The sequence below is a fragment of the Neodiprion lecontei genome, chromosome 3, assembly GCF_021901455.1.
Source record: "Neodiprion lecontei isolate iyNeoLeco1 chromosome 3, iyNeoLeco1.1, whole genome shotgun sequence".
NCBI lineage: Eukaryota > Metazoa > Arthropoda > Insecta > Hymenoptera > Diprionidae > Neodiprion > Neodiprion lecontei.
The window spans coordinates 16,999,921-17,020,232 of record NC_060262.1 but is presented as its reverse complement, the minus strand read 5'-3'; the positions used below and the strand labels follow the sequence as shown (position 1 = coordinate 17,020,232).

At 38.4% G+C, this 20,312-nt stretch overlaps 1 protein-coding gene and 1 long non-coding RNA gene across 11 annotated transcripts in view; one reads left to right on the top strand and one right to left on the bottom strand.

Annotated features, from left to right (window-relative positions):
- The window catches only part of LOC107225141 (DNA-directed RNA polymerase, mitochondrial), a 105,394-nt gene extending 91,238 nt beyond the window's left edge, over window positions 1–14,156 (bottom strand). For 3 of the 8 annotated variants that reach the window (XR_006903301.1, XR_006903302.1, XM_046734021.1), the window contains exons 1-2: window positions 13,883–14,152; window positions 8,114–8,230 (exon numbers count right to left, since the gene is read on the bottom strand). Coding sequence is in view for 4 of the 8 variants with exons in the window: in XM_046734021.1 (XP_046589977.1) it covers window positions 8,114–8,230; window positions 13,883–14,012 (247 nt within the window). In the remaining 4 variants the exon portion in view is untranslated. Of the gene's footprint in view, window positions 1–8,113; window positions 8,231–13,882 lie in introns of all 8 variants that reach the window. The other 5 variants (XR_006903303.1, XR_006903304.1, XM_046734024.1 and 2 more) reach the window with 4 other exon arrangements.
- Window positions 14,157–15,316: 1,160 nt separating this feature from the next.
- Window positions 15,317–16,746, top strand: LOC124293536. Of its 3 annotated transcripts, none has more exons than XR_006903382.1 (4): window positions 15,317–15,453; window positions 15,600–15,715; window positions 15,923–16,115; window positions 16,193–16,746. It is a non-coding gene; the product is annotated as an uncharacterized LOC124293536 (long non-coding RNA). The 3 variants fall into 3 exon arrangements; XR_006903380.1 differs by having other exon boundaries at window positions 15,597–15,715; XR_006903381.1 differs by having other exon boundaries at window positions 15,317–15,535; window positions 15,597–15,715.
- Window positions 16,747–20,312: the final 3,566 nt, after the last annotated feature.

Sequence of the window (20,312 nt, the reverse complement as noted above, 5' to 3'; positions counted from 1 at the left end):
GAGGTTCTGAATAAACGGTTGTTATTGACGATGCAAAATATTTTATCGAAAAAAACAACTCAAGATTACAGTTTTACATGAAATTCGTAATGCTAATGTATGAGTGTTCTTACTCAACGGTATCGCACCCATGCTTTAGGCAATGAGAATGAATAACTGTTCGAGGAGATACCGATTGTCTTTTGTGTTTGAGTAAAAAATTTCGCAGTAACAATACGTTTTGGGCTGCACAGTTTGGACGTAATATAGCGTGATGCGTACAGTTTGAATTCGTGTCCGACATTTTATTCAACTTCTGCAACGACGGACAACCCAAATCCATCATTTCAACGACTTCAACTTTTTTACCCAGAAGTTTCTGCAGCCAACTTTTCTTCTCCAAACCTTTTACGTAAACTGTTGAAGCCTCACGCAGCGACATACATTCGATGGTGAAGTCGAGCTTCTCGAAAGGTAAATCACCACCTTCCCAGGATAGTCCATGATAATTCCGTGACAGCCACAAATTTTCGCTTTTGAACGGAGCGAGTAAACAATTCCAATCGTACGGAGGTTCGAAGAGAAAAATTGACGGGTTGGTCTCTTCGTCGAGTGACACAACTGCCAACTCTTTTGGTGTAAAACCGGGACCCGGTCTTCTGAATCCTTGTACGTCGACTATGAACTCCATCGTGAAAAAAATACTGAATCGATTGTCACAACGTTCAAGGTTTTTATACCAATTTTCTCACCCCACCACTCAGCGGGTTATATTCAATTATACGATCATGTAAAATCAAGCAGTAGGCAGATGTACCGGTAGGAAAGTTATTCTTCACCTCAAATTCGATACGAATATCTACCGGTCCAGATTTCAGAACCTCGTTTTGTTTCGAACAGTCGATGAAAATCAAAGGTTCGTACTGTAGAAATTCGCTCTTCGTCAACAGAGGCTCGGGTTCTTTGCCGTAATAGGTGGCTTGAAAGTTTGCGTACATCTAGTACAGTAATGCAAAGCGATTGTGACTCATGTCCAAGTTCAGGTTACCGTACGGATAATACTCGGAATTCAAGAAGAGCTTGACGTCAGTAATGTTACAGTGATCAAGATGACTGGCATTTTTGCCGGCTTTGTTTTTTCGATTCGTTTGAAAACCGAGCATGACAAATCGCGGTTTTTCCAAATGGGTGGACGTTTTCACAGTCCAAACGTGTTTCGTGGTTGCCGGTAGCAAAGGATATTCGTACAACTCCCAACTGCGGAAGCTCATGGAGACTGGTGTATCTTTCTCAATGAAATTCAACAGTGCGATTTTTCGTTGATCCGAGAGCTTCACGTAGGGTACTAACCATTCCACCTGATCGATCACGATTCTAAAGTCTTCGTCTTGATTTTGAACGATGGCATTCAAATCACTTTTTGATCTTGTAAGAATCAGCTCGTGTTTCGCGTTAACGACGATCTTGCGATAGTCTTCAGCGAAGCCCAATATCATGCACAAGGGAATAACTACGTCAAAGTTACCATCGGCATCAGTTAATTTTTTCGTTTCCTGAACATCGTTAATTTTCGCGGAGAAGTTATAACTGTGAGACTGCCCATCAAATCGCAATAAAAGATGGGTATTGTATATAACAGATTGGCCAAAAAGTGTTATATCAGTAAGTCAGCATGTCCCGATCAAGTCAGTCATCGATCGATTCCCGAACCGCTAACACGTCGAAACGTGGAGTTCCTGATAGCTCTGGGTCTAAAGCTGACACCTTTTGGAAAAGGAATTTCCGACAAATAAAACTGCGATTCTGCTGTTTCGTTGTATGCTACGTACCATGGAGGAGGAAATCTTGAGCATTCAAACACCTGTCGTCTTTGACGAATCAATCGCACACCAAGAAATACACGCACACAAACCGTACGCATCGTCAACTTTCAACAACAGCGATGAGATTCGCATCACCGTTCAGCATCAGGATTTATGCGTATTACCGAGCAAGAGTTCGCTGCATATCTCTGAAAAATTGCTCAAATCGGACGGCACCGCAGCAGCGATCACAACTTTGGTCAATAACGCCATCTGCCATTTGTTCGAAGATGTACGGTACGAACTCAACGCCGTAGAGATTGATAAATGTAAAAAAGTTGGTCTAACCAGCCTGCTGAAAGGTTTCGCTTCGCTCAACCCTGGTCAAAGTTGGCTTATGGAAAATGCTGGATGGCTCGATGTTCAGGAAACGAAAAAATTAACTGATGCCGATGGTAACTTTGACGTAGTTATTCCCTTGTGCATGATATTGGGCTTCGCTGAAGACTATCGCAAGATCGTCGTTAACGCGAAACACGAGCTGATTCTTACAAGATCAAAAAGTGATTTGAATGCCATCGTTCAAAATCAAGACGAAGACTTTAGAATCGTGATCGATCAGGTGGAATGGTTAGTACCCTACGTGAAGCTCTCGGATCAACGAAAAATCGCACTGTTGAATTTCATTGAGAAAGATACACCAGTCTCCATGAGCTTCCGCAGTTGGGAGTTGTACGAATATCCTTTGCTACCGGCAACCACGAAACACGTTTGGACTGTGAAAACGTCCACCCATTTGGAAAAACCGCGATTTGTCATGCTCGGTTTTCAAACGAATCGAAAAAACAAAGCCGGCAAAAATGCCAGTCATCTTGATCACTGTAACATTACTGACGTCAAGCTCTTCTTGAATTCCGAGTATTATCCGTACGGTAACCTGAACTTGGACATGAGTCACAATCGCTTTGCATTACTGTACTAGATGTACGCAAACTTTCAAGCCACCTATTACGGCAAAGAACCCGAGCCTCTGTTGACGAAGAGCGAATTTCTACAGTACGAACCTTTGATTTTCATCGACTGTTCGAAACAAAACGAGGTTCTGAAATCTGGACCGGTAGATATTCGTATCGAATTTGAGGTGAAGAATAACTTTCCTACCGGTACATCTGCCTACTGCTTGATTTTACATGATCGTATAATTGAATATAACCCGCTGAGTGGTGGGGTGAGAAAATTGGTATAAAAACCTTGAACGTTGTGACAATCGATTCAGTATTTTTTTCACGATGGAGTTCATAGTCGACGTACAAGGATTCAGAAGACCGGGTCCCGGTTTTACACCAAAAGAGTTGGCAGTTGTGTCACTCGACGAAGAGACCAACCCGTCAATTTTTCTCTTCGAACCTCCGTACGATTGGAATTGTTTACTCGCTCCGTTCAAAAGCGAAAATTTGTGGCTGTCACGGAATTATCATGGACTATCCTGGGAAGGTGGTGATTTACCTTTCGAGAAGCTCGACTTCACCATCGAATGTATGTCGCTGCGTGAGGCTTCAACAGTTTACGTAAAAGGTTTGGAGAAGAAAAGTTGGCTGCAGAAACTTCTGGGTAAAAAAGTTGAAGTCGTTGAAATGATGGATTTGGGTTGTCCGTCGTTGCAGAAGTTGAATAAAATGTCGGACACGAATTCAAACTGTACGCATCACGCTATATTACGTCCAAACTGTGCAGCCCAAAACGTATTGTTACTGCGAAATTTTTTACTCAAACACAAAAGACAATCGGTATCTCCTCGAACAGTTATTCATTCTCATTGCCTAAAGCATGGGTGCGATACCGTTGAGTAAGAACACTCATACATTAGCATTACGAATTTCATGTAAAACTGTAATCTTGAGTTGTTTTTTTCGATAAAATATTTTGCATCGTCAATAACAACCGTTTATTCAGAACCTCTGTCCCGCTAGTTAAGAGTTTATTTCAGAACCTTCCAGAATTCAACGTCGCATCGCAATCCGTTGTCCGCAGGCCGCTCGCCGTCAAGTCGAAACTCGTCGGACGATTCCGAGAATTGTTTGTCTCAAATTCAACGTCGCACCGAAATCCTTTGACCGCATGCCGCTCACCGTTGGACGATTCCGAGTATTGTTTTCGTCGGACGATTCCGAGAATTGTTTGTCTCAAATTCAACGTCGCCGTGAGAATCTTCTCGAACCTTCCGGAAGCTCTCGAAACCAGACACACGCCAGGATTCTCGGTCGAACGATCGAGGATCCACGGGGACCGCTCGAACGCCTGAGGATTCACGGAGTGCGCTCGGTAATGCGGTTATCGATCCCCGCTCGATGAGCACGATTTTCCTTACATATATGTATAGGCGGACTGGTCGGCTTGGTCGGTAAAGAAGGTGTTTCTATCCAGAACCGGCCTTGTATATCTACTCACGGTATACTCGGTCTATTATTCCGGTGTTGTCGCCTCGTCGTGTGTAGAAGTTATCCCGCTCATGTTAGGTTGGTTCTGCTATGTTGATCTATCATGCGTGTATTCGTTTACGTATACGAGTATGTCGTGTAACCGGTACGTTGCAGTATATATAATATGCAGATGCAGCCGTGATGGTATTACAGCCTATATTCGGTTCGTAACCTGTCGACCACGCATACGTAGGAAAGATAAGAGAAATGAAGGGAACTAATATTGAGGAGTTGAATAATTATTGAGATAATTGATTGATTGTGAAAGATCTGAAGAATACAATGAGAAGATGTGGAGGAATTAATTGTAGAAGGAAAAAGGCAAGAGATCAGTTTAGATTCGGAACGAGAGATGAATTTAGATGTTGGTCGAATAAAAGATGACTTGAGAGTGCGTATATGGACGAAAGGATATAAGAGGTTGACTAACAATAAGTTGGTTGGCTAGATGAAGTTACCTAACTAATGTTACTATAACCAAACCAGCTTAGAACAAATCGTTACTTCGAACCTTTAGGAATGTCTGAAATTTAGTAAACCGTGATAAACATACCATACTCTTATTCTGAAAAAACCGACTTCTTGAAGTAAATTCAGCAGTAAAGGGAGCATTCTACTAACTTGGTATGGGACCCGAAGTAGTGAGGTAATAATCAGAAGAGCATGCAGGATATGAGATAGCTGTGAGAGTGTGGGAACAAAATCTGAGGTCTGGAGAACTAACATGTATGATAGAGACAAAAAAAAGTTTGAAATTTTTTTTTGTAACAACTGCATGGGAAGTTCGACATCGCGCAAAATAAAGGGTGCGCGCTATGATACGCAAGTCGACAGATTCCACAACAGTTCCAAAACTGTTAGGTAATGTTGAAAAACTATGTGATAATGTTTATTCCCGCACACTAACCTGAGCAAATCAAACGTAAATCGGACATGATAAATCGTGACTACCATCACGTCTGCTGTAACTACGTTTACAATTTTCTCGAACTTCCCATTACAGGTGTTACAAAAAATAGTACACAATACGCGTGCGAGTACACGACCCTCGCACTCGTGTTTTTGTTACCCTCGCTTCGCTCGGCCAGCAAATTGTACTCGTGCAAGAATCACGTACTTCAATTCTGAGTACATAACTAGTTAGCACAAATTCAGCACAACTCAGCATGATCAGCACGATCGTAACAATTGTGAAATTTTGGAAGTGCTTGGCTGGGTGCTGATTATTACGTTTTTTCTTATATTTTTTTCAGCATTTTTCCGGTACGTTCCGATTTTTTATAATTTTTTCGGATACACAGGGTACAGCACAAGTGCTGGGCTTATCAAATTAACAATTTTCTCGATTTTTTGATAAACCGTTGAAGTTAGGAGAGGCGGATCCACGGCACAAGTAAGCACAAGTCTAACATAACTCAGCACAATATTTATAATTATTATTTTCAAAAAGTGCTGGGCCTCACACACATTCTAACCTCGCGTTCATCTGCATCAGTGGAAAATAAAAGAAACACTGATGGATGTTTAATTTTTTTTTTTTTTTTTGCGGAGCCCCCCTAAGCCCTCCACCGAGGGCTTCGCTTCCTGGACCCTTTTGGTTGCCTTTTTAAACTTTCCTACCTATACTATTGAATTCTCCATATTCTATTCGCTCCGAGTTCGCTACCTAGCATAACCTAACAATATGTAATTCGTAATTTCAAACATGCGTTTTCACTCGTTTTCAATACATTTGTCGTAGAAAATATCGTATGCACCATGGGAAGGAAGTATTTCTTGTTTCGCACGATATTCGCAGAACGAGTTGTGAGTCGAGGACGCGATCAGCGCTCGACAAAAAACGCCCTCTTCCTTCCCTAGACGCATAATATACTTTTATATTATTTTCATGAAAAACAAAAGTTATAATTTTTTTTTTTAATTAATAAATAAAATCAAAGCAATATGATCCTTTATTCAGAAAAAGTAATAAAGAGGAAAAGTATAGGTTTTTCGGTGAAACATTGAGAATCGATTCATTGTCTGTAGAATCGCAAGTTCAAATTAAATGTGACGTGAGAATTTTTCATGCCCATCATTTGGTTGTAAAAGCTTGTAAGTTTCAGACTTTTTCATCTTATATTTCCGAAATCGTCGCGGGAGCTTGGCGAACAGACCGATAGACCGACAGACACACGGACACTTCTCTAAAAACCTGTTTTTCGGATTCTAGAGGTTCGAAAACGTAAAGATTCGGCGAAATTAGAAAAAGTGATTTTAGACCGAAACCAATACTTTTCTTACATCACAAAGGTGATGAAAGGTAAAAACCGTCATATATATCGCTAATATTTGTCGCATTTCTTTGTTTATTACAACGATTTTTTCCTTATTACCATACAACAACAAGGCAGCTAATTTAATTGTAATTTAAACTGCTAATTTTCAACTCAACAGCCATTTTATAAATGTAAATATACACAATAACAATTTGATGATATCGTTTTCATGATTTAAGGGGGGAGACCCAGTAAGCATTTTGAAAAAATCGATTTTTTTCCATTTTCTAAAAGTACAATATTTCAAGAGTATTTTCCGAATAATTACATGCAAATCGGACCGTTATTCGTGAAGATATATAAATTTGAAGGGCGCCGTGTCTGACAAAGCTAACCGGCGCTCCCTCGAAAATACTCGAGAGGCAAGGGTAGCTCGTCGTCAACGAAAAATTGCTGCAGATGCAGCTAACAAAGCGGAGGAATGCGCAGTATATGGCCCAGAAATAGACGATTCAATGAAAGTCACAAAATAAATTTTTATATCTGCATGCAAATCGTACTCAAGACTTTAAACGCGTTTTTCTCGAAACCATGTTTTCGACGTCGATGATCACTGTAACTCGAGAACGACTTTACCGATCGGTTTGAAATTTGTCTCACTTATTATATACATAGTTGTCCTTCGGATGAACGAAGGATTTTTTTTTCTGGACAATTATTTTTTTTTATAGCCAAAAATGTGAGTGAAGTTTTGGTCAAAACAACACTTTTGACTTTTAACGTCCGCTATTTTCTGAAAAATTGAAATTTTTCGAAACCATTCGTTCATGTGGAGCATTATATCATTAACTAAAGATCCCCCCCTCTTTTGTTGGATTCAGATGATCCATTGTAGCGCGAGAGTGATCACCGCAACACCCTTTTTTTTGCAGACGTCTCGCCCATTGCCTTCTACCGGCTTATTTTTAAATATTTGTCTTTGAAACAATTGTAATGTGTACTTTAAATATATATCTTTCATATGAACAAACTGTTGTTATAAATTATTTTGTCGTTTGGCCAAAAAAAAATTCGGAAACAAACCCTTTTTTTGGGGCATTCCAACTGGGTCTCCCCCCTTAACGTACTCATTAAGAAACTGAAAAGGTTTATCCAGTCAAACAACACTATCATTTTATGATTATTAATTAATCAATTCTTCATTTCTTTTTGATTTCGATAAGTTCTTTTATCATGAGCGGCGTTTTTCAACGAGAATGGTTCAAAACATAACGTTGAAGTTCGCAAGGTTAAAATAACGAAATATTGAAGAAAAATCATTATTCACAGATTCAGAAATATTTTAAAGCAGACAAGTTAGCAAATTATGAGTATTTTTTACTTCAGTGTAGCAAAATAATAATGTTTCCCAAAAATACATCGTTACACAAGTGTTACAAACTTCACTATCATTTAAACACATGGTTCTTTTGAAACGTTTCTTTGGCTTGACGAGTGGAAATTTTTGAAGTCATAACAAATTTTCATAGTAGTGATAAAATTATTAATTCAGAAAAGGCTATGAATAGGAATGAAGGTCCAATAGGAAACTTACCTTCCAGGAGCTCTGCATACTTTTTCTTCTTATGTTTAATCTTCTTTGGCGTTGTTTTATCCGCAGTTGCCGTATTTGTACTTGTCGTTCGACGATGAAGAGAACCATTTCTGAAATCTGTCCAAAAAATATTCAAATGTTTGACATATGTAGCATTTCAAGTTTAGTAGACTACGTTTTCGAATGATCACCACCGATTTCAACCTTTACGGATGATCAGCTATTAAATGCCACTTGTGTATGTAAGTCTCTGAACCAAGCTAACGAACACTGCGATTTCGCTGCCTGTCTACCGAGGGTAACAGAAATGCCTGTATTCCTTCAGAATACCCAGGACATACGTTATGCACATTTTTAGATTTCTTTAAAAATTAAAAGAAAAAATTTCAGAATGGGTTGACTACTTAAAGAAAGAAAACTTTAAAGACAACATTTTTGAGTATCACTTTGATGTTAGGTAGAAATATGAATAATGGGTTAAAAGTCTGTAAAATTAACTACAAGAATTATTGTAAACAATTGAGCATTCCACAATGAACAACTGAGAAGACGTGATAGCTGCGGAAGAAAATTGTTAAATATGAATGATCAAAAATCTAGTTTGAATATATGCGCCAAAAAAGAGCAAGTTTAGCCTTGTGCGATACATATCGATTGAGTACCTGCTTACCCTCACTTTTCGATCTAATTGTAAGTAGCAGCGTCGCCAACCCTAAAGAAATTTCCTTGGATCGAAAAAAATTAGAGTCCGTTCAAAGATAAAATAAAATTTGTTTTCTTATTAAAAAATATTGTAGTTTAAGCCGAAATCTAGATAAAAACAGAAGATCTCTGACGAAATCTCAAGACTGATAGCAAAATATCTAAAAATCAAAACAACAGACTAAAAGTCAACCAATTGTGAGGTTCCTCAGAAAATATTCACCAATTAGATAGCGCCTGCAATTTTCAAACGCACTTATTTGACAAGTTGGTAATTGAAAATAAAAACATATTATACAAGTAAAAGTTCCTAATATCGGTATATTTACAATTCAGATTGTTGTAGGATATAAACCTTTCTGTGTTACCTCGTTCGGTAATTACCATTATATATTTATAGCAAAGTTTTCTACGTTATAAAGCGAAAAAACTGAAGTATATCATGTATTTCTGTATTTATTGAGTTTCAATACCGTCGAACATCACTGTTGAAAATGTGAAATATGAAGAGTTATTGTGGCACCAAGTAGACATCTGAAGAATTATTGTAGTGCCATCTAAATAAGGAATCTAAAGAAATGTTTGGAAGCCATTTAAAGAAATATTCGTCTGATAGGTTGGCTACGCCGCCAAGTAGTCGCGTTTCGATATACCGTTATAAGAAAAAGAAATGTAAAAGACTGCTCGTTCTGAGTTTAATAAAGTAATCTGTTAATAATAATCTTGACATCCTGCAAGATTTGTTCTCAAAATATCCACGGACCTACAACAGGTTATGGGCCCAGCCTCGCTGTGTGATATTTTCGGGATTGCGTTCTGTTTTGCACCTAAATTTCGAGAAAATACTTTTGGAGGTTATCTGGCCGCGTGTAAGAGCAGATGATCGAAGAAAAAAATGGGGAACGAATCAACTAGAATAACTGAATTAAAAGGCGTCGAGAACTGGTCAACCTTGAAACTTCAAGTCTCTTTATTGCTTAAAGCTACTGGAGCTTATGAAGTAGCTTATAGAAGTCTAGCTCAACCTCAAGCTGAGGGAGAACGTTCTACACGGATCAAAAAGGAATTATCAGCTCAGAAGATTATTGCTACCAGTGTTGAGGATTCGCCATTGCTGCATATCATGAAAAGTAGATTGCCGGCAGAAATGTAGAGCAAACTTCATAGTATATGTATATGAACAACAGAATCAGACCGGCATACATATGATGCACCAGAAGTAGTATCAAACAACGAAAGATCCGTCAGATAATATGGCAGTCCATATAGCAAAAATTGAAGTTTTGTTGCATAAACTCAACGCATTAGGTGAAATCATTTCTGATTAAATGCTCATGACCAAAATTTTCATGACTTTACGTGCGTCTTTCAACTACTTCCTCACAGTGTGGGAGTCGACGGCTGAAGAACATCGCACGCTCAGTAATATGGCTCAAAGGCTGCTGGCAGAAGAGATCAGAATGAACAATCAAGAGAAATCTGAGAGTCGAGCATTCGCTGCGTCAAAGCAGACAGGCGGATCTGAAAGGTACCAATAACCTCGCCCCCAAAACGAAAGGACCAACAGAGATCGGAGCACAACCGCTTCAAAACGCAAACCAGGTACTTTTAATTATTGCGAAAAACCAGGACATAGGAAACAAGACTTTTTTAAATTGAAGAAAATAAATGAAATAACAGAAAAAGAAGAAGCTTTAATTGGCATGTCTTTTACTACGTTGCAAGCTGAGAGCTCGAGAATATCGATCTGGTTTATAGACTCTAATGCGACTGATCATACGTGTAAACAGAAAACTTGGTTTGGTTAATACGAAGCATTTCAGGATCCATGGCCTATAAATCTAGGAAACGGGCAAACTATACAGGCGAATGGTAGAGAAACTATCAGTCTTAGCTTTTGATGGAAATTACTGGAATCCCTAGCACTCCAGGCTGGAGTGCCTCTTGTTCTAGAATAACATTTTAACCTTTTTTCGACTGGAGCAGCTCTGGATAAAGAAATGCGACAAGTATCAGACGCAGAAAGCTGTGAGGGGTCTAACCGAATACGCATGTCAAAAATGCCCCCGAAACTTTTCAGCTGGGAATAGGGGCAAAAGATATGTCATCCAAAGGAACACATTTCGGCGAAATTTGAACCTTCTAATGTTCCTATTTATTGCAGACTGTCAAGTAGTGCATTTTGGCGTTTTTCCTTTTTTCTTCGACCTCATTGGAGCTATCGTACTAAAAAAAATCACAAACTCGGAACTGGTCAGAATACGTAAACAAAGTATTTTTTTAACCCATCTTCGCGTTAATTCCGAGTAGAAAAAAATGAAGAAGTTTTCTTTTCCTGTTTTCACTATGATAAAATAAACTTGCACCAATCATTATTTTTTAGAAAGAGTATGAGCTCAAAGTACAGAACCTCTAATTTTTTCAGATTTTTCGCATTGGTGCGCCATTGTCAACAAAAATAAGAACGGCATTTTTTACTATTTTTCCGGGGTTGTTCAGTATCTGGGTATTCTATGGTTGATTTATTTCACTTCCAGGCATGCTCCTCCAAATTTCCAGGATGAATTTTCGATTCAGAATCCTACGGCTTTGGAGCAATGCAGAGCAAGTTTTCACCTATCAAAAATAAGCTCCCCGTCAAGTTTTGGTTTACGTTTGAGCACTATTCATTTGACAGCATTGTGGTTCTGGAGCAATGTTCGGAACAACTAGAGCAGCTGAGAGCAACCGCGAAAAAATCACTTTTTTAAAAACGAGGGCTGGTGTGAAAAATGGTTTTTTTACGTTTATTTGTTCAATTTTGGGTTTGCCGAAATACTTTTGTGGAGCAATATAGAGCAACTTCGGAGCAAACCAGTACAACTCTTTAAATTCGAAAATTTTGAAAATGGGCGGCTAACATCCCTTACTTGCCCAGAGGACTCCATGAAATGCAGGGCTCTAGGCTCAGCCCAGCGAGCCCATGCGAAAAAAGACCCTGTGCGACTTTTTGATATTTTGCATACATCTAAAATAGCATTAGAGAGAGCACTGTTCTCAGTATTCATTGAGACAGCAGTACCCGCAAAACACTACAGTTTTTCCATGCTTCTTGACTAAAAAAATGAGTAAATGAGAAGAATTTCACACACATGGGGGCCATTCAAGAATTAGCTAACTCATTTTTTGCAAATTTTTGCATTCTATCTTTAGTGATAACGATTGGTAAAATTTGCTTGTTTTGCACCTACGTAAAGCTGCCCCCCCCCCCCCCCCCTACTTGCTCAGAAAAATTTGAAGAAATGGTCGATTGAAGAGCTATTTATGAGCTCTGTAATGCCGTGAATCGCGATTTTTTAACTCGTTTCTGTTACGAGAAAACCAATTTTGAAAAGTGGGGAGGCTTACCGAAAAGTTAGCCTCCCCAGAGTGAAAAAATTTTTTAGAATTATTTTGACCACGTGAGAATTAGTAACTAATTAGAAGCTCTTGATGTACGTTGGAAACAATGTCGTAACAACAACCCCTATGGATATATCCATGCCCAATCGCGATGAGAGGCAAGAAGAGAAAAAAAAATCGAAATGATGAGTACTGGCATTTTGCTTCATTTATTCATAGCTTTTAAATACCAACAGTGACAATTTCTGATTTTCAATCCGCCCCCCTTTCAAAATTGATTTTCTCGTAACAGAAACGAGCTCAATAATCGCGGTCTGCGGCATTGCAGAGCTTATAAATAGCTCTTTAATCTATGATTTTTTCAAATTTTCTTGAGCAGGTAGGGAGGCCAGCTTTATGGAGGTTTGTTTTGCCCACTACTGTTTTTTAACGTTAGGTAACGCTTCTGGAAAAGTTTATTGGTAAATCGATTCTTTATCTGGAAATGGTAGAAATGCGATTTATAGTCACATCCTGATCAATTTATCCCTACTTTATTAAATATTAATTATTATTAATTATTAATACACATTAATATGTTCAGTAAAACGTGAATTTTTTACTCATTGAGTATCAAATACATTATGTATTACCTTTCTTCGTAAATGCATGCAATAAACATTATATTTGCTAACATATTATTGAGTCATTCGGGATTTTTTTTCGTTGATACATGCCTACTTTGGTGGGATACTTCCATATAATCATCCCCCAATGTTCCCCGGATATGTTCGAATCGTGGTGTTATAGTGGTGTTGCCGGCCGTCTAAATGTTAATAACATCTCTTTTTAGGGAAAATTTTTTATTTTTCTCAAGCTTTAAGTACGTACATCGAATTTCCTAGGTTAGCTAACGCTTGCCTGGAATGCCTACTACTAGCGGATAACATTTCATAACATTTCTCTAAATGGCCTACCTCTGTTTTATCGTTACCCAATACTTGAATGGCCTTTAGTACGTATTATTAAAGAACGATATTGCATCGCAGTTGGATCTTTTGGATGAAATTTCTCTAGTACTGTTAATGCTCAAAAAACAATGATTCTGCATTTTTGAATAGCTGCTTGTAAATTAAAACTTTTAGTGCCTAAAGTTAATGACGTTCGTTTCTCAGTTATTTTTTTCAGGCATATATAACAAGTCAACATTACGAAACATTGACACGTTATAACCCAGATTTTATAGAGTCAATTGTAGTTTTGTAAACATTATATACAAAGTGAAACGAAGGAAGCACAGTGGGCCATATTTGCTTCGACATTGAATAGTACTCAATACCTTAGTTGAAACAGATTCATCAAACTGAACTTGACTCCAGTTACTATGTAATTACATGTCTCTATCTATTAGTGCACTCTGATGTGTCTAAGAATCTCAAACAAAGCACCTGATGATGAACGATCAAATTTTGTATACAAATTAAAATCAAAGACAATTCAACACACCGGGTGAATATTAAACTTATGATAAAAAAAAGCGCGAGGTCTAGTCAGGTAGTTAGGTTAGAATCGGTTGGTACATTCGGGAAATTTACAGATTCAAAGAGGGGTAAAAATACATTTCGAAATAGTTATTCAATTTAAATGTGAGTTAAAGAATGTGAAAATTGAAACATATATGCATGGAAACTCCAGGTTTATACGTACACGTGATTGGCTTCAGGTGATGAAAATTGCAGAACGAACAAACGTGATTATTTTGTTGTAAATTTATTTGCACTGTCGTGAGTGACAAGTTCTGTACAGGTATCGCATAACATCTCAAAAGCCTCAACATCTTACTACTGTGTGTTTAATAGTGTTTATTATTTATCAAATGAATAAACTGTTCATTATTAAAATCCACGTAGCAAACCGATCGACAGCACGCACTGGTTACACACGTGCAGTAACCATTTTGAATCGTCCATAAACACCATCCCTAGCCATACGGAGATAGACTACGAGCTCTATGCACTAAGCTCAAGCGGTCATAAGACAGAGAGATCAACAACTCCAAGCATCCTTCTCACTCTAATCGGTGACTTGGCGGGGAAAACTCAAAGCTCCGATCCGACGGAGAGGACGAAGCGTAAGCTAGGCTTGATGGCGAGGGGTATGCGCCACGATCTTATATACAGGTCTGGCAACTTCTATGCTGGGAGCCACGATTATTCGCGTCGCTCAGCGAGGCCAAATTTCGATTCTAGCGGCACCACCAGTTGTCACTGCGGTCTAGTTACCACGATAACAATAACCTCAATAAATACGATGAGTGAGCGTGAGTGAGCGAATACCCATATACATATATGCGAATAACACGGTCTTGTCTGGACCTCCCCGGCTCCGCCGCGGCTGTTGATAAGTTCGCAACGAAACTTGTGGCGACTAGTGAACACAAAAATTGCTTGAATAAGCGAGCTACCCCCTCCAATGGAGTCGCCAGACCTGTATATAAGACCGTGGTATGCGCCTTGGGGAGTGTACATGTCATGGAGCCTAGAGTAAAGAAGTCCGAAGGCCTATAGTAAAAGCAGCCCCCTGACACACGCTGCTAAATGTGGTTCGTAAAATGTCCCTCGATTCTGCCGCCAATTTCCAACACTAGTGGCGCTAGTAGTTGTCTGACAAGCTTGCGCGCTGTCAGCGAAGGCAGCGAACGTGTCGAAGTCTACTAGCTCCACGTAGAGAACTAAAAAACGAGGACAAAACGCGTATGTCCCTCGATTCTGCCTCCAATTTCCACCACTAGTGGCGCTAGTAGTTGTCTGACAAGCTTGCGCGCGCTCAGCGAGGGCAGCGAGCGTGTCAGAAGTCTACTAGCGCCACGTAGAGGAACTAAAAAACAGGGACAAAACGCGTACAATTTTTTAGTATGCGAGCAGTGGCGAGTGTCAGGGGACTGGTTTGCCCTGATGCCGAGCGACGCATGCACGGAACGAGTGCCCCTTGTTCGAGCCAGTGCGCACTCAGTACAACCAGTGGAGAACGCCATATTATAAACGTGGACCCTTTGCGTGGACCCTGAAAGTGGTGAAAATTTGGGTTCGAAATGGAGCCACGGGAAGCGCTAGTGCTACGAAGATAGGAGATGGGTTTGCATTTACACGTCATTCTTGGCTTTTCGTCTTTGCCCGTATAAACGAGTTTTTCAAAGATTTTTTTATTGTCATAAAAATCAGCGTCGTAAGGTGTAGTGAGTGATTGCCCCACACTGTATCTAAACAGGTGAGAAAATGGTATTTTTTAAATACATATGCTATTTTCAATACTTTATCAAATTGTAATTTACGGATTGAATAAAACGAGCATGAAAGTGAGGTAAAAATTCATATATTGTCATGTGTAATCACAAATTTTATTTTAAGTTTATTTCTGGTAGCAGAGTCCACAATGGGGAAATATTGTTCTTACCTAGGCTGCCCAACTGGGCGAGATGCCAGTAGAGAAAACTGCAAGCGCTTCGGACGACGGCAGCTGTCTGGCTTCAAGGTACCAAAGGTAAATCTCCGGTCACAATTTTTTCTCTTTGTGAAATGAGTCAATGCGTATAATTTGTTGACGAAATATTAAGTTATTGCATACCAATTTTTGCCGATAGAAGAAAATATGTTTGTTCAATGACTTGGCGTATATAAAATTTTGATCCGCTTTGTTTTTACCTGTATCTTCATATTAATTACAATAAAATTTTTGTTTTGTCTGTAGAATATGCAACAACGATGGAGCGAAGTCCTTGGACAGTGTCTCGACTGATCATCTGTGCATCCTGTGGTGCAACCAATTAGTTGAGATGGACCTTCGGGCGCTTTTTGACTGAGTGGATACAAAAACTCGTCCGCCTAATATAACTTACGACTCAGAACGGGAAATTCTTGTCCTCGATTGTTATTTCCAAAGCGTAAGTTGATAGTTGAGAATTTTTAGGGATTCTTTACAAGCTTTTACAATCATAACGTGATGTTACAATGTTTCCAGCATATATTCAAAAAAAACGTCTTCCATACGAGGACAAGACGAAATTCGAGCCTGGAAGCGAATGGATCGAAGACATCATTAGACAATACACTTGGAGTCAGAAAGCCGTTTTTCAATTAGAACATATCACTGATTGAATTGGGTTTCATAGATATTTTCAAAAAATTGTCACTCGAGAACGGGATGGAACAAAAAATGTAAAAAAAATATGCTAGCCTCTACCAATGCGAGTGAACGACATACAAAATTTCGAGTCAAATCGAAAAGGGTGAGGGTCGGAGCCTGGTCAAATTCGGGTGGAATGCTCCATATAAATTATTCACCGAGGAAACATTAGTTTCATCGCGTCGGCTAGAAGAACAATTGAGTTCGTCGGGCCATCCGGAGCTGGACAACTCTTTATGATAATGCGGTAATTGTCGAGGGTCTACGATGAAAATTTCGCTCGCGGATGAACTTCGATTTAGGTAAAAATCGATTTATTTCCAAATGTTCCGCAGTTTATCGCATTAATAATATTATTTATTGTTAAAAAATGTTTGTTTTATTGTTGGAAGATGTTTGTTTCCTATCTGTACGAAAAAAATACATTCCTATTGTGCAGTAAATAATAATGTTTTAATAAAATTGTAATGTTTTGTTGTTTAAAAATTTTTGTTTCCTTTCTGTATGAAAAAGCACGTTCCTATTGTGCACTAAATAATAAATATTCGCACTTTTTGTTGTTGTTTTTTAATTCGTTTGGATTTGACGCGTACTGTATAAAAATAATGTTTATTAATAAATATTTCTAGGGTGTAGGTCAACTCGACTTTGAATTATGCCCAAAAATATTATCTAGTAACAAATGCATGATGACAGAATTAATCGACAAACTAACAATTTACTGTTTTTCTAATCTGTTTACGTATAAATGCGCTACGAATATGAATATTCTCTACTCTCTCTTTTTTCATTCCGTCTCTGTCATCCTCTCTTGGGTACAGCAGCGCCAGCGGGTATTTCAGTAAAAATTTTCACTGCTTTCATAGTCCACGTCCGCAGTACAGCGTTCGGGCAACCTCCGTGAAGTTGGCCCCCGGAAGTTGTTATTTTTAAATCTAATTAATGCAATTCGTTAGAGAATCGTTTGAGAGGGTTTGAGAGTAAAGGAAATTCGTTTGAGAGTTAGTAGTTTTTTCGGAAAATTGATTTTAATTTTGGGTGTGAAGTTGGCCCCCATATTTTCTATCTCCTCAAAAAATGGACTTGGACGTTCAATTTTTTTTTTAATCGTTTGAGAATCGTTTGAGAGGATTTGAGAGTAGAAAAAAACTGTTAGAAAGTTAATATTTTAATTGATATTAAATAATTATTCAATGTGCGATTTCCCCTAGGATTAGAGCACTTCCGGTGTGCGCATTGTGTGTGCGCACTGTCTATGCGCAACATGTCTGCGCAGTGCGTCTGAAATCAGCTGTAGCGACCGAGATTGACGAAGAAATACGAGTTTCGAGAATGCGGATTATCGTAAATCGAACGGGTACGAGATGGACATGGAGACGAAGCTGAGCAATTTTCTCTCAATGACACCAATGGTAAGAGAAGAATTGGATGAAACTATTGGAAAAAGACATGAGCGTCTAAAACGGGAAACTTGACGAAATCTTTTTAACGCAGTGCAACAGAAAGTGAAATCTTTTATAGAACGCCAAAATTGATATTTACTTGCAGATAAGGAATAATGCACTCATAATTGGAAGAAACGTAGAATGTCGATGGGCTTATAATATATGTCAGCGATGTTCCTGTTCATCTATCCCAAGATTTCTGTGTTCTCAGATCTTGTAAATCTTGGACCGTGCTTGCAACGATCTTGCGAACGATTCATGTTACTCGGCTAGGCGTACCATCCCTTATCGCATTTACAAGGTAAATAAACTGTGTAGCTGTAGCTGTGTAGCTTTTGCGCAGCGAAAAAAATTGTGGGACAAATACCATGACTAAAAATTTCAGAACAAAGCTATAAAATAAACGTCATTTTTGAAGTTATACTTCTTTAGGCGCGTTATGAAAAACTGATGAGAGCGAAATTTCAGGATGCGCGCGCATCACTGTAACACAAAACTGTAACACAAAATTAACAGGATGAAGTTGCCCACTCAACCGAATTTATGCGCGCGCATCACTGTAACCCAAAATTAACAGGATGAAGTTGCCCACTCAACCGAATTCATTAAGTCTCGAAAGAAAGCTAAATATTTATCCACATGGTTTTAGTTTTTACAGTCACAACGCGTGTTTTATTTTCATACAAGTGCGAATTATATATGTGGCAATAAAATATATTCAGTAGTGATTTAAATTGAATATTTGGATTAATATTATTTACTATTTGTGAATATTAGTGAAAAAATTGTGCTAAAATACTTTTTCAAGTGCTCCAATATAATTGAGGTTAGTTATCCGTATGTATTATTTATTGATATAAATTGAAATATCATTATTTGATATAATTAATACTAGATATTCTGAAATTATCAATGTTGAGTATTTATTATTGGTTTTTTAATATTTACAAAATAAAGAAATAAATTTAATAGAACATTTAATAAAAAGTTCGTGACAAAAATTTAATAGATTATTTAAATATAATTTAAGACACCCGTTATTTGTTTTATTGTTTTTTATTACATACTTCTTTTCTTTATCATTGTGTGACAGAAGATTTTGACATGTTGTGTATTTTTCAATGATGCCAAAGAAGTATAACTTCTCACTCGCGTACATAAGTACACGCACCCATTTTTTTTTAGTTCTCACTATATTACGTATCGTTTCCCTGTGTTTATAACCCCTGAATTCCCACAAGCTTCAATATTTGTTCACAACTCGACGATGTTTGGCAAGATCATTGAAAAAACGTCGGATAAATTTATTATACGACTTTATTCCAAAAGTTCTTTCGCTCTTTGAACATTATTGCTCTCGTTGGAATGTTGCTCAATTTTTTGAAGGATTAATTGATTTTTTACTGGAGAACATACGATGATACAGAAACGCCAGTTTCTTCGGCGCAGAACACTCACGACCAGCCTCCAGCTGATTTTAGATACACTGCGCATGTACACCGCGCGTATCCATTGCGCAGGCCGGAAGTGCTCGGAAACTAGGGGAAATCATGGGGAAATCATTCACTCAATAATTATGGAATATCAATTAAAATATTAACTCTCTAACAGTTTTTTTCTACTCTCAAACCCTCTCAAACGATTCTCAAACGAATTGCATTAATTAGATTTAAAAATAATAACTTCGGGGGGCCAACTTCACGGAGGTGTTCGGGCAAAGGTTCGGGCTCCTTTACTCTAGGCTCCATGGTACATGTGGTAGCACCATAGAGATATAAGAACCAGTAAGAACAGAGTACGTGAGTCAGCCGATACGACCAGCACGCAATAGAAAGAGAGAGGGCAACTAGGAGTCTGGTTGTCTTTGTCTAATCACGCATGCGCAGCAGGCGAGTCTCGGTCGCACTCAATACGAAAACATAAGTATATAAAAAAATAATGTAATCAGTAGTAAGACTATGAATAGTAGTATTATTATAATTTAAATAAACTAATATACAATATAAGTGAAATCAATTTATGTCTGTGGTCACACAAGGGATCTTGTTACAAAGAATGTTTACCATCATCTAATATCGTGTTTGGTGATATTTTCAGAGTTTCCGAGACAACTCTATCCATAATATTTGAAGAAAATGTTAAATGTCGATTTTGACGTAAAGTTTTTTCAGCACTAATACAAATAAAGTTTGCGTCGTCAGATGCAAAGTGCAAGCCTCCACGATTTTTTAGTATAGTTAATTTGGAATTGCTGCTGTTATCAGTATTCCCTTCTATCATAGCAACGCACTGTTTACAATGAATTTTATTCGTTAATGAAAATACTATAGAACCGCGCTAATATGTTTGACTACTTCATCGATATATTCTGTGTAACGCCAACCTCCTTTTTTGGTATAACCATCATGTAGACTAGAGTACAGGAGTCCAATCTCTAAGGCGGAGAGGCGGAAAAGGCGTCCGTGAAACTACGAGATTCAATAGTGCACGGTTTTATCACCAGCGTCGCT